The sequence below is a fragment of the Hemitrygon akajei genome, chromosome 6 (genome assembly GCF_048418815.1).
Source record: "Hemitrygon akajei chromosome 6, sHemAka1.3, whole genome shotgun sequence".
In the NCBI taxonomy this organism is placed as follows: Eukaryota; Metazoa; Chordata; class Chondrichthyes; order Myliobatiformes; family Dasyatidae; genus Hemitrygon; species Hemitrygon akajei.
Genome location: NC_133129.1, coordinates 22,722,744 through 22,743,597, shown reverse-complemented (window position 1 = coordinate 22,743,597; position 20,854 = coordinate 22,722,744). Strand labels below are relative to the sequence as shown.

At 44.1% G+C, this 20,854-nt stretch overlaps 1 protein-coding gene across 1 annotated transcript in view; it reads right to left on the bottom strand.

Moving 5' to 3' along the window:
• Nucleotides 1-11,258, bottom strand: part of LOC140728698 (coiled-coil domain-containing protein 152) — an 84,495-nt gene extending 73,237 nt beyond the window's left edge. Inside the window, exon 1 of the mRNA XM_073047662.1 lies at nucleotides 11,181-11,258. Within this exon, the coding sequence (XP_072903763.1) occupies nucleotides 11,181-11,258 (78 nt within the window). The remainder of the gene's footprint in view (nucleotides 1-11,180) is intronic.
• Between the last annotated feature and the right edge of the window lie 9,596 nt (nucleotides 11,259-20,854).

The window sequence follows — 20,854 nt, the reverse complement described above, 5'->3', positions numbered from 1 at the left end:
AGCCCTCTGGGCCATATTCTGGTCACTGACAGTGCGCCTCTTCAGCGCACTATAATCTACACACACGCTGCCTACGTCTTCCACGGCTTCAGGGGCCAGTCGCTGCAACCTCTCTCTCACCAAGATGTCTTCAGCGGTCAACTCCCCTCCCTCGTGGTATTTCGCAGCGTCCACTAAGAAGGTCTCACCCTCAGATACTTCCCCCAGGCCGTACCACCACCGGCTCTTGTTTGAATTCGGTATCGGCCCAATGCCGCTACACACGTCCGCAAAAGCAGCTCGAAACTCTGGGTGCATCGACAATGCCTCCAAACAGCGCTCACCCGCCTCCTCCGGGCAGGCCCCCAAGTGCACCAGCAGGATATTGGTTCTCTCCAGAACCGAAACGCTGCCCGTCTCAACAGTGTCCAGACACATCAGCATTAACGATTCACACCTCCGTCACCTCCACTTTTGCCTCCAAGAACTCCATTTTCACTGACCAACAACCGTCGTCTGGATAATCACTGGCACTGGTACCCCAAATCTCCAGTGCCCTCAATGTCGTCAAGGGTAAATGCTTCCAATAACGGTTATAAAACAAACTGTACAGCAACTTAACCGGCGCCCCGGTGCCGAGGATGGCTTTAACTTGATTTCCATCCATCCGTAACAACACCTGTGCGCTTGGTCCCTCTAAGCCTTCAGGAATAGGGTCTGTTCCTTTCGGGAGTTCCTTGGTACATCGCTGGGAACGTGCTCCCCCAGAGACCCCAAGCCGTTCCCCCACTGGGCCTCCTCTAAGTTTCCCGACAGCTCTCGGATCAACTGAACAACTGAGGGAGGAGCTGATCCCCTTGACAGATCCCCCTGGCACTGCAAGCAATTTATCTGCCCCCCTAGCCAAAAGGGATACCCTAAAAACTTTCCACCAATCTCCTGCCACGGATATGATAAGCCCCCAAGTTGCGGCATTTGACTTCCAGTCGAACCACACGCATTTTCCCACACTTTCCCGAAACTGGCAGCTGTCACTTCGAGGTAATTGGACCAGACAGTTCTAACAACGTCACCAGCCCGCCTACTCAAACTTTCAACCAATCCCTGTCGCTTTCCCTCAGCCAAGCACCGCCACTCACCCAACACACATGCAGAGATAACCGGCAATCGCACACCCGCAAAGGCACACCAGCTCTTCGCCGCAGACATAATTTAAAGAAGGTGATCACACAGCTTCCACAGAAATCAATCCCGGACGAGCACTCCACAATGTAACCCCCTGGGTCGCCTCAGGCTCGCTCAGCTCGTTCTCGTCTAGGGGGAGCAGCCTTCGGTCCCGCCAAACTGGGTAATCAGCTGGTGTGGATGCTGTGTGATGTTCCCACCCCGCCAAATAACAGACAGTACACCATATGCGATTAAATGAGTACAATTTATAAAGGTTACTATAACTAAGTGATTAATAACGATACAGTATATATGAAGGAAAAACAATAAAGAAAAGGCGCCAAACTTATCAAAGTCCAAACCACTTCGTGCACAACCGTTGGAGCTCAATTACTGAAGTCTTCTGGCCACCATTCGATCCCCTCCGAACTCCTCGACTCGCAGCTTAGGACCACCCGAAGTGGTCAACCAAGCACATCTAGCTTTATCTCCTCTCCTCGGAGTAACTCCTGGCCTTGGACCCCCGCTTGGGGTCCGTTCCTCGCCCAGCTTACAGCATCACGTCCTCTCTCTCTCAACCCCTCGCGCCGATCTCCCCAAAAGCCCGCCAACAATAGCTTACAGACTCAGAAGAAAGAACAACATTAATCCCAATTGGTTTACAAAGGAATACAATTCTCGTTATCAGTAAATTATAACCCAAACAAGCTTCCAGCACCCCTTTACAACTGATTTTGCTTTGTTCATCCTACTTGTTACTTCCTCAAAGAATTCTAAAAAATTTGTCAGGCAAGATTTCCCCTCAAAAAAACCATTTTCGGCCTATTTTATCATTTGCCTCCAAGGACTTTGAAATGTCATCCTTAATAATGAACTCCAACATCTTCCAACCATTTAAGTCAGGTTATCTGGCATATAATTTCCTTAAGTCCCGATGAAGGGTCTCAGCCAAAATGTCAACAGCTTACTCCCATCCATAGATGCTGCCTGACCTACTGAGCTCCTTCAGCACATTGCTCTAGATTTCCAGTGTCTGCAGTACCTCTTGTATCCATAATTATCTTTTTTCCTGCCTTCTTCCCTTCTTAGAGTGGACTGACACTTGTAATTTTCCATTCTAGAATCTAGTGATTCTTCAAAGATTGGTACTAATGCCTCCATAGACTTTTCAGCTACCTCTTAGAGAACCCTAGGGAGAAGTCCATCTGGTCCATGTGACTTATCTACCTACAGACCTTTCAGCTTCTCCTTAGTAATAGTAATTTCACCCACTTTCATCCCCGACACTCTTGAATTTCTGGCATGCTACTAGTGTCTTCCACAGTGAAGACTGACACAAAATATTTATTAAATTCACCCGCCATTTCTTTGTCCCCCTTACTAACTCTGCAGGGTCACTTTCCAGAGGTCCAATATCCAGCCTTACCTCCTTTATTCTTTGTATATCTGAAAAAACCCTTTGTATCTTCTTTGATATTATTGGCTAGCTTACCTTCATCTTTCTTCTCCTTATGGCTTCTTGTTGCCTTCTGTTCACTTTTAAGTTTCCCAGTCCTCTGACTTCCCACTAATTTTTGCTATAGTATATGCCCTCTTTTTACTTTTATGCTGTCCTTGACTTCCCTTGTCAGCCACAATTGCCTCATCCTCCCTTTACAATACTTCTTCTTTGCGATGTATTTCTCCTGCTCCCAGAAACTCCAGCCATTGCTGTTCTGCCTTCATCTCTACTACACCCATGGCTGTGGCTAAGCACAGCTCAAATGCCATCTATGAATTTGCTGATGACACAACTATTGCTGGCAGAGTTTCAGATGGTGAAAGAAGGCATACAGAAGCGAGATATATCAGCTAGTGGTGTCACAGCAACAACCTTGCACTCAATATCAGTAAGACCAAAGAACTGATTATGGACTTCAGAAAGGGTAAGTCAAGGGAACACCCACCAGTCCTCATAGAGGGATCAGAAGTGGAAAGAACAATTTCAAGTTGCTGGGTGCCACTATCTCTGAGGATCTATCCTGGGCCCAACATATTGATGCAAAGAAGGCATGAGAGTGGCTATATTTTATTAGAAGATTTGGTATGTTACCAATGACACTCGCAAATTTCTACAAATATCACCTAGGGAGCATTCTATCTGGCTGCAACACCGTCTGATATGGGTTGTGGGGGTGGGAATCTACTGCTCAGGATAGTTGTGAACTCAGTCAGCTTCATCATGGGCATTAACCCCCGTACCATCCAGGACATCTTTAAGGAGTGATACCTCAAAATGACTGCATCCATCATTAAGGACCCCCATCACCCAGAAGATGCCCTCTTCTCATTGCTACTATCAGGAAAGAGGTGCAGGAGCCTGAAGGCACACACTCAACAATTCAGAAATAGCTTCTTCCCCTCTGCCATCAGATTGGACATTGAACCCATGAATAGTACCTCACTAATTTTTATGCAGTATTTATTTAATTTCAACTATTATATTTATACTTACTGAAATTCACAGTTATTATTATGTATTGCAATGTACTACTGCCATATAGCAACAAATTTCACAACATATTCCAGTGATATTAACCCTGATTCTGATTGTCCCCTTCCAATCAACTTTGGCCAGCTCCTCTCTCATGCCTCTGTAATTCCCTTTACTCCACTGTAATATTGATAAATCTGACTTTACTGTTTCCCTCTCAAACTGCAGGGTGAATTCTATCATATAATGATCACTACACCTTTAGGTTCCTTTATCTTGAAGTCCCTAATCAAATTTGATTCATTATGCAACACCCAATCCAGAACTGCCTTTTCCCTAGAGAGCTCAACCATAAGCTGCTCTCAAAAGCCACCTTGTAGGCATTCTACAAATTTCCTCTCTTGGGGTCCTGCCATCCGATTCCTAAATGGACATTGAACCCTTTGACACTACCTCATTTTTTAAATATATACAGTATTTCTATTTTTGCACGATTTTTATACTATTCAATATACGTATACTGTAACTGATTGATTTCTTTATTTATTATTATTATATTTGTGTTTTTTCTTCTATATTACGTATTGCATTGAACTGCTGTTGCTAAGTTCACAAATTTCACATCACATGCCTGTGTTAATAAATCTGGTTCTGATATTGAAATTGCCCTTTTGACATACCTTTTCTATCTCCTGTTCTAATTTGTACCCCATATCCTTGCTACTATTCAAGGCCCTGTATATATCTCCCATCTGCATCTTTTTACCTATGCAGTTTAACTCTACTCACATGGATTCTACATCTTCTGATCATATGTCATATTATGTCAAGCATCATGAACAAAGCGGATGAGCTTAGAGCGTGGATCAGTACTTGGGAGCTATGATGTTGTGGCCATTACACAGATTTGGATGGCTCAGGGACAGAAATGATTACTTAGAGTGCCAGGTTTTAGATGTCTCAGAAAGGACAGGGAGGGAGGCAAAAGAAGTGGGGGCATTGCACTGTTGATCAGAAATAGTGTCATGGCTGCAGAAAAGGAAGAAGTCATGGATTGTCTACAGTGTCTCTATAGGTGGAAGTTAGGAACAGGAAGGAGTCAATAACTCTACTGGGTGTTTTTTTATAGACCTCCCAATAGTAATAGTGACATCAAGGAGCAGATAGGGAGACAGATTCTGGAAAGGTGTAATAATAACAGGGTCGTCGTTGGGGAGATTTTAATTTCCGAAAAATTGAACAGCATCTTCCTAGAGCAAAGGGTTTCGATGGGGTGAAGTTTGTTAGGTGTGTTCAGGAAGGTTTCCTGATACAATATGTAGATAGGCCTACAAGAGGTATTGGGAAATGAACCTGGTCAGGTGTTGGGTCTCTCAGTGGGAGAGCATTTTGGAGATAATGATCACAATTCTATCTACCATAGCATTGATAGATAGATAGATAGATAGATAGATACTTTATTCATCCCCATGGGGAAATTCAACTTTTTTTCCAATGTCCCATACACTTGTTGTAGCAAAACTAATTACATACAATACTTAACTCAGTAAAAAATATGATATGCATCTAAATCACTATCTCAAAAAGCATTAATAATAGCTTTTAAAAAGTTCTTAAGTCCTGGCGGTTGAATTGTAAAGCCTAATGGCATTGGGGAGTATTGACCTCTTCATCCTGTCTGAGGAGCATTGCATCGATAGTAACCTGTCGCTGAAACTGCTTCTCTGTCTCTGGATGGTGCTATGTAGAGGATGTTCAGAGTTTTCCATAATTGACCGTAGCCTACTCAGCGCCCTTCGCTCATCTACCGATGTTAAACTCGCCAGTACTTTGCCCACGACAGAGCCCGCCTTCCTTACCAGCTTATTAAGACGTGAGGCGTCCCTCTTCTTAATGCTTCCTCCCCAACACGCCACCACAAAGAAGAGGGCGCTCTCCACAACTGACCTATAGAACATCTTCAGCATCTCACTACAGACATTGAATGACGCCAACCTTCTTAGGAAGTACAGTCGACTCTGTGCCTTCCTGCACAAGGCATCTGTGTTGGCAGTCCAGTCTAGCTTCTCATCTAACTGTACTCCCAGATACTTGTAGGTCTTAACCTGCTCCACACATTCTCCATTAATGATCACTGGCTCCATATGAGGCCTAGATCTCCTAAAGTCCACCACCATCTCCTTGGTCTTGGTGATATTGAGACGCAGGTAGTTTGAGTTGCACCATATCACAAAGTCCTGTATCAGTTTCCTATACTCCTCCTCCTGTCCATTCCTGACACACCCCACTACGGCCGTGTCATCAGCGAACTTCTGCACATGGCAGGACTCCATGGAGAGGGATAGGTAGCAACAGACAAGTTAGGAAAGTGTTTAATTGGAGTAAGGGGAAATATGAAGCTATCAGGCAGGAACTTGGAAGCATAAATTGGGAATAGATGTTCTCAGGGAACTGTGTGACAAAAATGTGGCAAATGTTCAGGGGATATTTGCATGACATTCTGCACTGGTATGCTCCAATGAGACAGGGAAAGGATGGTAGAGTACAGGAACCGTGGTGTACTAAGACTGTTGAAAATCTGGTCAAGAAGAAAAGAAAAGCTTATGAAAGGTTCAAAAAATAGGTAATGGCAGATATCTAGGTTATAAGGCTAGCAGGAAGGAGTTTAAGAATGAAATTAGGAGAGTCAGAAGGGGCCATGAGCTGGCCTTGGCCAGCAGGATTAAGGAAATCACCAAGACATTCCACAAGTATGTGAAGAGCAAGAGGATAAGACGTAAGAGAATAGGACCAATCAAGTGTGATAGTAGAAAGTGTATGGAACCGGAGGAAATGGCGGAGGTACTTAATGAATACTTTGTTTCAGTATTCACTACAGAAAAGGACCTTGGCAATTGTAAGGATGACTTACAATGGACTGAAAAGCTTGAGCATATAGACATTAAGAAAGAGGATGTGCTGGAGCTTTTGAAAAGCATCAAGTTGGATAGGTCACTGGGACAGGATGAGATATAACCTAGGCTAATGTGGGAAGTGAGGGAGGAGATTGCTGAGCCTCTGGCAATGATCTTTGCATCATCAGTGGGGAACAGGAGAGGTTCTGGAGGATTGGAGGGTTGCGGATGTTGTTCCCTTATTCAAGAAAGAGAGCAGAGATAACCCAGGAAATTATAGACCAGTGAGTCTTACTTCAGTGGTTGGTAAGTTGATGGAGAAGATCCTGACAGGCAGGATTTATGAACATTTGGAGAGGCATAATGAGGAATAGTCAGTATGGCTTTGTCAAAGGCAGGTCGTGCCTTACTAGCCTGATTAAATTTTTTTGAGGATGTGACTAAACACATTAATAAAGATAGAGCAGTAGATATAGTGTATATGGATTTCAGCAAGGCATTTGATAAGGTACTCCATGCAAGGCTTATTGAGAAAGTAAGGAGGCATGGGATCCACGGGGACAGTGCTTTGTGGATCTAGAATTGCCTTGCCAACAGAAGGCAAAGATTGGCTGTAAATGAGTCATATTCTGCATGGAGGTCGGTGATCTGTTCTGGGACCCCTTCTCTTTATGATTTTTATAAATGACCTAGATGAGGAAGTGGAGGGATGGGTTAGTAAATTTGCTGATGACACAAAGGTTGGGGGTGTTGTGGATAGTGTGGAGGGCTGTCAGAGGTTACAGAGGGACATTGATAGGATGCAAAACTGGGCTGAGAGGTGGCAGATGGAGTTCAACCCAGATAAGTGTGAGGTGACTCATTTTTGTAGGTCAAATATGATGGCAGAATATAGTATTAATGGTAAGACTCTTGGCAGTGTGGAGGATCAGAGGAATCATAGGACACTCAAAACTGCTCCCGAGGTTGACTGTGTGGTTAAGAAGGTATACAGTCCATTGGCCTTCATCCACCATGGGATTAAGTTTAAAAGTCGAGAGGTAACTTTACAGCTTTCTAGGGTCTTGGTCAGACCCCACTTCAGGTACTGTGTTCAGTTCTCGTCATCTCACTACAGGAAAGATGTGGTAACTACATAAAGGGTCCAGAGGAGATTTACAAGGAAGTTGCCTGGATTGGGGAGCATCCCTATGAGAATAGGCTGAGTGAACTTAGCCTTTTCTCTTTTGAGCGATAGAGGATGAGAGGTGACCTGATAGAGGTGTATAAGATGTTGAGAGACATTGATCGTGTGGATAGTCAGAGGCTTTTTCCCAGTGCTAAAATGGCTAACACAAGAGGGCACAGTTTTAAGGTGCTTGGAAGTAGGTACAGAGGAGATGTCAGGGGCAAGTTTTTTTATGCAGAGGGTGATGACTGCATGGAATGGGCTGCTGATGACGGTGATAGAGGCGGATACGATAGGGTCTTTTAAGAGACTCCTAGACAGGTACATGGAGCTTAGAAATATAGAGGGCCATGAGTAACCCTAGGTAATTTCTAAAATAAGTACGTATCTGGCACAGCATCGTGGGCGAAAGGCCAGTATTGTGCCATAGGTTTTCTGTTTCTTTCTAAGGATTTGATTTCATTTTTTTAAGCAACAGAGGCACCCCATCCACTGCCTACCTAGCTGTTCTTTCAAAGCAATGTGTACCCTTCGATGTTAAGCTCCCAACTATGATGTTCTTTCAGCCACATCTCAGTGATGGCCATGACGTCATATCTGCCAATTAACTGCACCACCTTATTCTGTATACTGCGTGCACTCAAATATAACACCTTCACCTTTTCGATTTTGCCCACCACCCCCCCATTACACTGACCTTCTTCACAGTCTCAAGGCACTGCATCTATTTTGTAAACCAACAGCCCCATCCTCAGCCATATCACTCTGGTTTCCATCCCTCTACTAAATTAGTTTAAACCCTCTCCAACAGCTCTAACAAACCTGCAGGCAGTTAGTTTAGGAGACCCCCCCCCCCCCCACCCACACACGCAGGGATATCTTACTTTCTAACCAGTACCTATTTGTAAATACAGATGGGGAGAGGATTGTCATAATGATTATCATCTCAGCTAAGACATGATTAGTTCGGCTGAACAAGGAGGGAAAAGAAAGTTAAAGAGAGAAATAAATACAGGTGATTCTACAGTAGTGAAATGGCAGGTGTTTCTGTGGACAGAAATGTCATTCCAGGAAGGTTTTTTTAATCCTCCTTGTGCCAGAATTAACTCCTAGTTAACAGAAATTTCTGTTTTATTTCCATTCACTGGATAGAAATGATTCTTCCGAATTGTTTTAATTTTGAATCACTATTTTGCAACGATACTTTCGATTTTGTTCAAGTCAACAATTAGAAGCACTCTCTCAACCTTACCTCCATCAAAACATATAACTTTAAGAATCGCCTCTATGTGGATGAGTGTGTGCCTACAAAGACTTACTGTACATTCCCAGACTAAATGCCGTGGATGACCCGGGCCTGTATCAGAAAACCAGGTATGATTTATGGAGGGCTATTTCAAGGGCAAAGAGACAATTTCAAACAGGTTGGAGGTGACATTGGATGTACGACAACTCTAGCAGGGTTTACAAGACATTACTTCCTACAAAGCGAAACCCAATAGCATGAGTGGTGGCGATGCTTCACTAGCAGATGAACTCAACGCCTCCTATGCCTGCCTTAAAAGGGAGAATATAATTACAGCTGTGAAGATCCCTGCTGCACCTGATGACCCTATAATCTCTGTTTCAGAGAGGCCGATATTAGGCTGTCTTTAAAGAGGGTGAACCCTCGCAAGGTGGAAGGTTCTAATGGAATACCTGGTAAGGCTCTGAAAACCTGTGCCAACCATCTGGCAGGATTATTCAAGGACATTTTCAACCTCTCTGCTACAGGCAAGAATTTCCACTTACTTCAAAAAGGCAACAATTATACCAGTGCCTAAGAAGAATGTGAGCTGCCTTAATGACTATCGCCCAGTAACACCCGCATCTACAGTGATGAAATGCTTTGAGAGGTTGGTCATGACCAGACTGAACTCCTGCCTCAGCAAGGACCTGGACCCATTCTAATTTGCCTATCGCCGCATTTGGTCAATGGCAGATGCAATCTCAATGGCTCTTCACACAACTTTAGACTACCTGGACAACACAAACACCTATGTCAGGATGCTGTTCATAAACTATAGCTCAACATTTAATACCATTGTTCCCATAATCCTGATTGAGAAGTTACAGAACCTGGGCCTCTGTACCTCCCTCTGCAATTGTGTCCTTGACTTCCTAACTGGAAGACCACAATCTGTGTGGATTGGTGATAACATCTCCTCTTGCTGATGACAACACTGGTGTACCTCAGGGGTGTGTGCTTAGTCCACTGCTCTACACTCTATATACACATGACTGTATGGCTAGGCATAGCTAAAATACCATCTATAAATTTGCTGATAAACAACCATTGTTGGTAGCATCTCAGGTGGTGACGAGAGGGCGTACAGGAGCAAGATATGCCAACTAGTGGAGTGGTGTCGCAGGAACAACCTGGCACTCAACATCAGTAAGATGGAAGAGCTGATTGTGGACTGCAGGATGGGTAAGACGAAGGAACACATACCAATCCTCATAAAGGGATCAGAAGTGGAGAAAGTGAGCAGTTTCAAGTTCCTGGGTGTCAAGATCTCTGAGGACCTAACCTGGTCCCAACATATCGATGCAGATATAAAGAAGGCAAGACAGCGACTATACTTCATTAAGAGTTTGACTATACACTCAAAAACTTCTATAGACGTACCGTGGAGGCTGCATCACTGTCTGGTATGGTGGGGGGGGGGGGGGGGGGGGGTTACTGCACAAGACCAAAAGAAGATGCAGAGGGTTGTAAATTTAGTTGGCTCCATCTTGGGCACTAGCTTACAAAATGCCCAGGGCATCTTCAAGGAGTGGTGTCTCAGAAAGGCAGCATCCATTATTAAGGACTTCCAGCACCCAGGGCATGCCCTTTCCTCACTGTTACCATCAGATAGGAGGTACAGAAGCCTGAAGGCACACACTCAGCGATTCAGGAACAGCTTCTTCCCCTCTGCCATCTGATTCCTAAATGGACATTGAACCTGTGAACACATCTCACTTTTTAAAATATATTTTATTTGTTTTTTGTACAATTTTTAATCTATTCAATATACATATATTGGAATTGATTTACTTATTATTTTTTTTCCTTCTTCTTCTATATTATGTGTTGCATTGAACTGCTGCTGCTAAGTTAACAAATTGCATGACACATGCCGGTGATAATAAACCTGATTCTGCCTGTGACTTGTGACCTGACCTGTCCATTTCACAAGTCTTTTACTCACTGTTCAGATAATTAGTAGATATCCAGTTTTGACTGTGAAGCTGGCAGCACCATTTTTGCCAAAAATGCTTTATACTTGCACATTTAAAAAATACCATCCCCCATCAAGTCCATTGTGTTTATCCATATCCAATCAAACATGTATTGCTAAAGGTTTTGAAGTTCAATTTCTTATACAACTTCTGCACAATGGGGGGAAATATTGATCGTCTTAGTCACCATTAGTACACCCTACTGTTAAGCTACTCACGGGCACATTCTGCATACCTGTTCCAAAAGTCCATAATCTTCAACAAATTTGTCCAGATTTGATGTATGTGTTATCTTCTTCATCTTCTCCTCCATTTTGCTGCCAAAGTTAGTGTTAACAAAAAATGATAATACTTAGTCTTATCAAATATCTTAATATTTCTTTTAAATACTTTAACATCCTGAATCTGAACTAATATGAACCAGTGTACTCATATTCCTGATTTTGTTTATAATGTTTAATAATATCTCCATATCTTAACTCAGATGTATGTGTTTTGAAAGCAATATTTCCTAAGAATGTTTTTCAATTTCTCTGCTCAATTAACTTAGTCAAGATATAGTACCCCACATTCTAGATTTCCTTTGCACATTACCCAGGGGGATATTTTTTCTAAAAAATTTGAGGGTAGTCTATTTTATCTTCCCTTTCATCTCTGTAAATCCACTCTTTCTTCAAACATTTTTAGATTCACTGACTTCAGTTTGCCACCCCAAGAGATTCACTCTTCCTTCAGTTTGCCATGTAGAGATCCACTCTTTCTCCAAGCTGTTTATCACTCCGAGATCCACTTTCTTCAAGCTGTTGCCACCCGACAGATCAACTTTCTTCAAGCATTTTACCAACCCCTGAGATATCCACTCTTTCTTCAAGCAACTTACCACCACGAGATCCAGTTTCTTCAAGCTGTTTACCACCCCCTGAGAGATCCACTCTTTCTTCAAGCAATTTACCACCCCGAGAGATCCACTTTCAAGCAGTTTACCACCCTGAAAGATCCTCTCATTCTTCAAGCTGTTTACCACCCCTGAGAGATTCACTCTTTAAGCTGTTTACCACCCTCCAGAGATCCACTCATTCTTCAAGCAGTTTACCACCCAAGGGATTCACTTTCAAGCAGCTTGCCACCCCGAGATCCACTCTTTCTTCAAGCTGTTAACCACCCCAAGAACCACTCTTTCTTCAAGCTGTTTAGCACCCTGAGAGATCTGCTCTTTCTTCAAGCTGTTAACCACCCCGAGAACCACACTTTCAAGCTGTTAACCACCACAAGATCCGCCCTTTCTTCAAGCTGTTAACCACCCCGAGATCCGCTCTTTCTTCAAGCTGTTAACCACCCCGAGATACGCTCTTTCTTCAAGCTGTTAACCACCACGAGATCCGCATTCTTCAAGCTGTTAACCACTCCGAGAACCGCTCTTTTTTCAAGCTGTTAACCACCCCGAGATCCGCTCTTTCTTCAAGCAGTTAACCACCCTGAGATCCGCTCTTTCTTCAAGCTGTTAACCACCCCGAGATCCGCTCTTTCTTCAAGCTGTTAACCACCACGAGATCCGCTCTTTCTTCAAGCTGTTAACCACCCCGAGAACCGCTCTTTTTTCAAGCTGTTAACCACCCCGAGAACCACTCATTCTTCAAGTTGTTCACCACCCCGAGATCCGCTCTTTCTTCAAGCTGTTAACCACCCCGAGATCCACTCTTTCTTCAAGCAGTTTAGCACCCCGAGAACCACTCTTTCTTCATGCAGTTAACCACCCCGAGAACCGCTCTTTCTTCAAGCTGTTAACCACTCCGAGAACCACTCTTTCTTCAAGCTGTTAACCACCCCGAGAACCGCTCTTTCTTCAAGCAGTTAACCACCCCGAGATCCACTCTTTCTTCAAGCAGTTTAGCACCCTGAGAACCACTCTTTCTTCAAGCTGTTAACCACCCCGAGAACCGCTCTTTCTTCAAGCAGTTAACCACCCCGAGATCCACTCTTTCTTCAAGCAGTTTAGCACCCTGAGAACCACTCTTTCTTCAAGCAGTTTAGCACCCTGAGAACCACTCTTTCTTCAAGCTGTTAACCACCCCGAGAACCACTCTTTCTTCAAGCTGTTAACCACCCCGAGAACCACTCTTTCTTCAAGCAGTTTAGCACCCTGAGAACCACTCTTTCTTCAAGCTGTTAACCACCCCGAGAACCACTCTTTCTTCAAGCTGTTAACCACCCCGAGAACCACTCTTTCTTCAAGCTGTTAACCACCCCGAGATCTGCTCTTTCATCAAGCTGTTTAGCACCCAAGGGACACACACAAGATGCTGGTGGAACACAGCAGGCCAGGCAGCATCTATAGGGAGAAGCACTGTCGACATTTCGTGCCGAGACCCTTTGTCAGGACTAACTGAAAGGAAAGATGGTAAGAGATTTGAAAATAGGAGGGGGAGGGGGAAACACGAAATGACAGGAGAAGACCGGAGGGGGTGGGGTGAAGCTGAGAGCCGGAAAGCTGATTGGCAAAAGGGATACAGAGCTGGAGAAGGGAAAGGATCATGGGACAGGAGGCCTAGGGAGAAAGAAGAGGGGAGGGGAGCACCAGAGGGAGATGGAGAGCAGGCAAAGAGTGATGGGCAGAGAGAGAGAGAGAGAAAGAGGAGGGGGGAAAAAAGCTAAATATATCAGGGATGGGTTAAGAAGGGGAAGAGGGGCATTATGGAAGTTAGAGAAGCCAATGTTCATGCCATCAGGTTGGAGGCTATCCAGCCGGTGTATAAGGTGTTGTTCCTCCAACCTGAGTGTGGCTTCATCTTGGCAGTAGAGGAGGCCATGGATAGACATATCAGAATGGGAAGGGAACGTGGAATTAAAATGTGTGGCCACTGGGAGATTCTGCTTTCTCTGGCGGGCAGAGCGTAGGTACCACCCAAGGGATTCACTTTCAAGCAGCTTGACACCCTGAGATCCACACTTTCTTCAAGCTGTTAACCACCCTGAGAGATCTATTCTTTCTTCATGCAGTTTGTCACCCCCTTGGAGATGCCACTTAATCTAATGCCCCTTTTGTAGCTCTTCATTTAGTTTTCTACAACCCATTGATTTGTTTGCATCCCCGATTTCCTCTCACTGCTAATCAAGTAATTTTTAAACCCCATAGCCATAACAATACTGGACAGGGTCAGCAACTTTAAATTCCTTGGTGTTATTATTTCTGAGGATCTGTCTAGGGTTCACCATACAAATGCCATTACGAAGAAAGCACAGCAGCGCCTCTACTTCCTTAGAACTTTGTGAAGATTTGGCATGAATCTAAAACTTTGACAAACTTCTAGATGTGTGATGGAGAGTATATTGGCGGGTTGCATCACTGACTGGCATGGAAGCACCAATGCCCATGAACATAAAATTCTACAAAGTAGTGGATATGACCCAGTCCATCACAGGTAAAGCCCTCCCAACCATTCAGCACTTCTAGAGTGCTGTGGCAGGAAATCTGCCTCCATCATCAAGACCCCAATCATCCAAGCCAAGATGTCTGCTCACTGACTCAGGTTTCACACCACCGGGTTCAGGAGCAGTTATTATCCCTCATTGCAGCCAAAATTCAGCATCAGAAGTTTGCAAAGGATCATCTAAACAAGCCTGAAGCATTTTGGAAACAAGTCCTGTGCACTGACGAAGTTAAAATAGAACTTTTTTGGCTGTAATGAGCAAAGGTATGTTTGGAGAAAAAAAGGTGCAGAATTTCTTGAAAAGAACACCTCTCCAACTGTTAAGCATGGGGGTGGATCGATCATGCTTTGGGCTTGTGTTGCAGCCTGTGGCACGGGGAACATTTCACTGGTAGAAGGAAGAATGAATTAGAAATAGAAATAGAAATAGCTTTATTGTCGTTACATAGTACAATTTGTCATGCATTAATAGAGCAAAAATGAGTTTGCAACTCTTGTACTCAATGCTATAAAACAAATAAAATAAATAAACAATACTGTAAATAAAATCAAGTAACCAGCCAGCACAAGCAACATCCAGCAGTACAAAAGTGCAACTCAGATGCATGACAGCCAAAAAAAACCAGTATTAAAAGTAGCAATATAACAAATTTATGGATGATGCTTGATCAATTGGTTCAGAGCAATTACTGTATAGTATTTGCTGGTATTCAATTAAATACCAGCAAATTCTGGAAGCAAACATCACACTGTCTGTAAAAAGGCTGAAGATGAAAAGAGGTCGGCTTCTACAACAGGATAATGATCCTGAACACACCTCAAAATCCACAATGGACTACCTCAAGAGGCGCAAGCTTAAGGTTTTGCCATGGCCCTCACAGCCCCTAGACCTAAACATCATCGAAAATCTGTGCACAGACCTCAAAAGAGCAGTGCATGCAAGACGGCCCAAGAATCTCACAGAACTAGAAGCCTTTTGCAAGGAAGAATGGGCAAAAATCCCCCAAACAAGAATTGAAAGACTCTTAGCTGGCGACAGAAAGTGTTTACAAGCTGTGATACTTGCCAAAGGGGGTGTTACTAAGTACTGACCATGCAGGGTGCCCAAACATTTGCTTCGGGCCCTTTTCCTTTTTTGTTACTTTGAAACTGTAAAAGATGGAAATAAAGAAATAATCTTGCTTAAAATATTAAAGAAATGTGTCATCTTTAACTTTATGCCTTTTGGAAATCAGGTAATCTTTTACTCGCTTAGCTATTCACAGTAACAGAAATTTTGACCGGGGTGCTTAAACTTTTGCATGCCACTGTATTTGTGCAGCAGCAGTTCAATGCAATACATAATATAGAGGAGAAAAAAATAAATAAAATAAAAAAACTAAATAAGTAAATCAATTACAGTATACATATATTGAATATTTTTTTTTAACATGCAAAAAAAACAGAAATACTACATATTTTTAAAAAAGTGAGGTGGTGTCCAAGGGTTCAATGACCATTTAGGAATTGGATGGCAGATGGGAAGAAACTGTTCCTGAATTGCTGGGTGTGTGCCTTCAGGCTTCTGTACCTCCTGCCTGATGGTAACCAGAAAAGGGTATGCCCTGGTTGCTGGAGGTCCTTAATAATGGGCACTGCCATTATTAAGTTCTCCGTGGTATATTTGTAGAACTTTTTGCATTCAGATTAGGACCTCAGAAATACTGACTCTCAGGAACTTGAAATTGTCACTCTCCACTTTTGATCCCTCTATGAGGATTGATTTGTGTTCCCTCAGCTTACCCTTTATGAAGCCCACAATCAGCTCTTTGGTCCTGCTGACCTTTAGTGCAAGGTTACTGCTGTGACACCACTCAACTAACTCGTACATTTCACTGCAACACCATAAAATGCTGCAGGTGATAGGGGAAACCAGGAGGGTGAAGTAAAGAGCTGGGAATTTGATTGGTGAAAGAGATACAGGGCTGGAGAAGGAGGAAATCTAATAGGAGGACAGAAGACCGTGGATAAAAGAACACTCCAAGCAACTCCACGAAAAAGTTATTGAAAAGCACAAGTCAGGAGACGGATACGAGAAAATTTCTAACTCACTAAATAGCCCTTGGAGTACAGTTAAGTCAATCATCAAGAAATGGAAAGAATATGGCACAGCTGTAAATCTGCCTAGAGCAGGCTGTCCTCAAAAACTGAGTGACTGTGCAAGAAGAGGACATAGAACATAGAAATCTACAGCATATTACAGACCCTTTGGCCCACAATGTTGTGCTAAACATGTAACCTACTCATAAAAACTGCCTAGAGTTACCCTACCACATATTTTTCTAAGCTCTATTTTACCTTGTTTTTCTAAGCTCCATGTACCTATCCAATTCTCTTAAAAGACCCTTTTGATCTACCTCCACCATCATCACCAACAGTGAATTACACGCACCACCGTGTGAAAAACTTACCCCCGACATCCCCTCTGTACCTACTTCCAAGTACCTTAAAACTATGCACCTTGTGGTAGCCATTTCAGCCCTGGGAAAAAGCCTCTGGCTATTCACACGAGCAAGGGGTTTAGATGGGGTGGAGTTTATTAGGTGTGTTCAGGAAGGTCTACTGACACAATATGCAGATAAGCCAACTAGGAGAGGCTGTACTTGATCTGGTATAGGGAAATGAACCTGGTCAGGTGTCAGATCTCTCTGTGGGAGAGCATTCTGGAGATAGTGATCACGACTCTATCTCCTTTACCATAGTGCTGGAGAGAGAGGAGCAGACAATTTGGGAAAATATTTAATTGGGGTAGGGGAAATATGATGCTATTATGCAGGAACTTGGGAGCAGATGTTCTCAGGGAAATGCATGGCAGAAATGTAGTAAGCGTACAGGGAAAAGACTAATGAGAGAGGCCACCAGACCTATGATGACTCTGGAGAAATTACAAGTTTCAGTGGCTGTGATGGGAAAGACTGGGCATACAACTGTTGGCTGGGTGCTTCATCAGTTGCAGCTTAATGGGAGTATGGCAAAAACGAAAGCCATTGTTGAAAAAACCTCATGTGAAATTTCAGCTAGTTTGTTAGAAGGCAAGTGGAAGACCCTTAAGTCAGCTGGAAGAGGGTTGTATGGTCTGGTGACACCAAAATTGAGCTTTTTGGCGATCAGACTAAACAGTATGTTTGGTTTAAGCATCAAAAACACACCATCTCTACCGTAAAGCATGGTGGTGGTTGCATCATGCTGTGGGGATGCTTCTCTGTAGCAGGTCCAGGAAGGCTTGTGAAGGTAGAGGGTAAAATGAATGCAACAAAATACAGGGAAGTTCTGGTGGGAAACCTGATGCAGCCTGCAAGAGAACTGCAACTTGGGAGATTTGTTTTGCAGCAAGACAATGACCTCAATGCAGTCAAAGCTACACAGAAATAGCTTAAATACAACAAAGTTAATGTCCTGGGGTGGCCAAGTCAGAGTCCAGACCTCAATCCAATTGAGAATTTGTGGCTGGACATGAAAAGGGATGTTGACTCACAATTCTCATGCAATCTGACAGAGTTGTTGAGTAATTTTGTTAAGAATGGGGGGAAATTGCAGTGCCCAGATGTGCAAAGTTGTTAGAGACCTATCTACACAGACTCATGGCTGTAATTGCTGCCAAAGGTGCATCCACTAAATACTGACTTGAAGGGGGTGAGTAATCATGCAATTATTTTGTGTTTAATAATTGTAATAAATTTAGACCAAGTTGTAGAAATTCATTTTCACTTTGACACGAGTCTTTTCTGTTGATCAGTGTCAAAAAAAACAAATTAAATCCATGTATTTCAATGTTGTAAAACAATAAAACATGAAAAATTCCGGGGGGGCAGGGTTGAATACTTTTTATAGGCACTGCATGTTTCTCCAGTGTACAATATTTTCCCGGGCATTTCCCTCTCACTGTCTTTCCCAATTTTGTCATGGCTTTTCTCCAATCCAAATTCACATCCCATCGATCCTTCATTTCTTTCTCTAGCATGGATTTTCCCCACCCTTTCTATCCTAATTTTCCTCTTTACCTCAGACTCTTCCTGTCAAATTCCACTTCTCTTTCAATCCCAAATTCTTTCACTCTCCCTCCCTTTTTGAGATTTCTCTCCTCCATTTCAAATTTTCCTCTCCTTTGTTTTCTCTATCACTGCCCATTCCTGGTTCTCTTTCTGAATCTTGGTTTTTAGCACTGTTTCTGGTTTCCTCAATCCCAGACTTAATTTTCTGAACTCCAATTCCTCTCAATTTATCCTGGGGGTTCACTCTCTCCTGAATATTTTCATAGCCATAGAGATACCACACACTTTGATCAACAAGGTGCACAGCAACCCTGACCATCAACCAAATCACACAAAATCCTGGAGGAACTCAACTGGTCAGGCTGCATCTATGGAAGAGTAAACAGCTGAGATTTTGGGCAGTAACCCTTCATCAAGACTGGGGGAAAAAAAGATCCTGCCCATCAACCACCCATTTTACAATGATCCTATTTTAATAACATATTAATTATACACATATTCCTTCACCCCATTCCATGTTTTTCCACCCACTAAGATGGGTTATTTCTTCCTCTCTCTGTCTCAGGGGATCGCATTCCTAGGTTTTCTCTCTCCATATACCAATGTCTGCTCTCTCTATCCCAGTAGTCCCTTTCCATTGCTGGTATTCCATCAGTCAGTCTTCCCCATCCTAGTATTCCATATAACTAACCTAGTAGTCCCTCTCCTGGTTTTCCTTACCATTTCTGCTTCTCTATCCACCCACTCCCAGTTTTCGCTCGTTATCCCAGTGTCCTCATCCCGATATCCTCCCCTGGCCCAGATTTCCTTCTTTATTCAAGGGTTCGCACCCCCTACTCGGTTATTTCCCCTTCCTTCTCCTGATATTCCCGGTTTTTCCCTCACGCGCTCGCACGACCCTTCCCGCCAGTTGGACGGTACCACAAGGCGCCGGACGGAGGAGTGAGGACCAACCTTGCACTTCGGCTTTCCCGCCCAACCACAATGCCTTGTTTGGATTGGCTCCACGGTGACTCCACCCCTTCGATACTCCCACCAATCACCTCCCGCCTTCGCAAGCTCTTGGCGTCTCGTTCGTCGCGTGACCAACTGATGGGTCGCAACGAAACCTTTTCCCAAACCTGTCAATCACCTCCATGCCCCACCCATTACTTTCCCAGCCCTGCCAATCAGCAACAGCTCTGTTTCAGGGATCACACCCGCCCATCAATCACAGTCTTGTCAATCAGAAGCATTCCCATGGTAACGCCCACAACTGCTGGAGGAACTCTGCAGGTCAGGCTGCATTTACCGATATGAATAAAGAGTTGACTTTTCGGGCTGAGACCTTTCTTCAGAACGAGAGGGAGGGGTAGAAGGCAGAGTAGAAATGTAGGGAGAAGGGGAAGGGGAAGAAGTCCTGGTGGAGCCAGGAGGGTGGGAAAGGTAAGTGGCTGGAGAGGAAGGAATCTGATGGGAAGGAGGAGGGGACCCAGGGGGATGTAGTAGGCAGGTGATGAGAGGTAAGAGTGGGGGGTAGAAGAGGAAGAGGCAGGGAGAGATTAGTTTTTACCCAAAGGAGTAATTACTATTAATGCCATCAGGCTGGAGGATACCCAGGTGGAATATAGGGTGTCACTCCTCCATCCTGAGAGTGCCCTCGTCGTATAAGAGGAGGCCATGGACTGACGTGTCGGCATGAGAATCAGAATTAGGAAGTCTGGACCCTGGGAATTTCTGCTGCGGATAGAGCAGAGATGCTCGGCGAAGCTGTACTCCAATTTACAATGGGTCTCACGAGTGCAGATGAGGCCGCATCAGGAGCACCAGACACAATAGATGGCCGCAGCAGATTTGCAGATGAAGTGTTGCCTCAGCTGGAAGGGTTGTTTGCGGCCTAGAGTGGAGGTGGTTAATGGGCAGGTGTAGCATTGGGTTGCCAGCAGAAATAAGTGCCGGGAGGGAGATTAGTCCGGGGGGGGGGGGGGGAGAGAATGGACAAGGGGATCACGGGGAGTGATTCCCTGCGGAAAGTGGGGGAGGGGAGGTAACATGTTTGGCTGGGGAAGGAAATAAAGCTAATCCATCTTTTGGAGATGGCAGACATTGCGGAAGGTGATGTGTTGGAGGCTTGCAGATTGATAGGTAAGGACAAGGGGAACTATCAATGTTAAGGTGGTGGGAAGATGCACTGAGTGCAGATGTTCAGAAAATGGAGATGTGGGTGAGGGTAGCATCAATGGTGGAGGGAGAGAACCCCCGATCTTTGAAGAAGGAGGACATCTCTGATGTCCTGGAAAACAAAGCCTCATCCTGGGAATAGGGAGGTCCCTTCCATTGCTCCCCTCTCGCCCCTTCCCTTGTCCCCACTCCTCTCGCCCATGTCCTCCCCCTCCCTCCACCTTTTTTTGACTTCTACCCCCTTTTCCCAGTCCTGATGAAGGGTCTCAGCCCAAAAGGACTGTTTATTC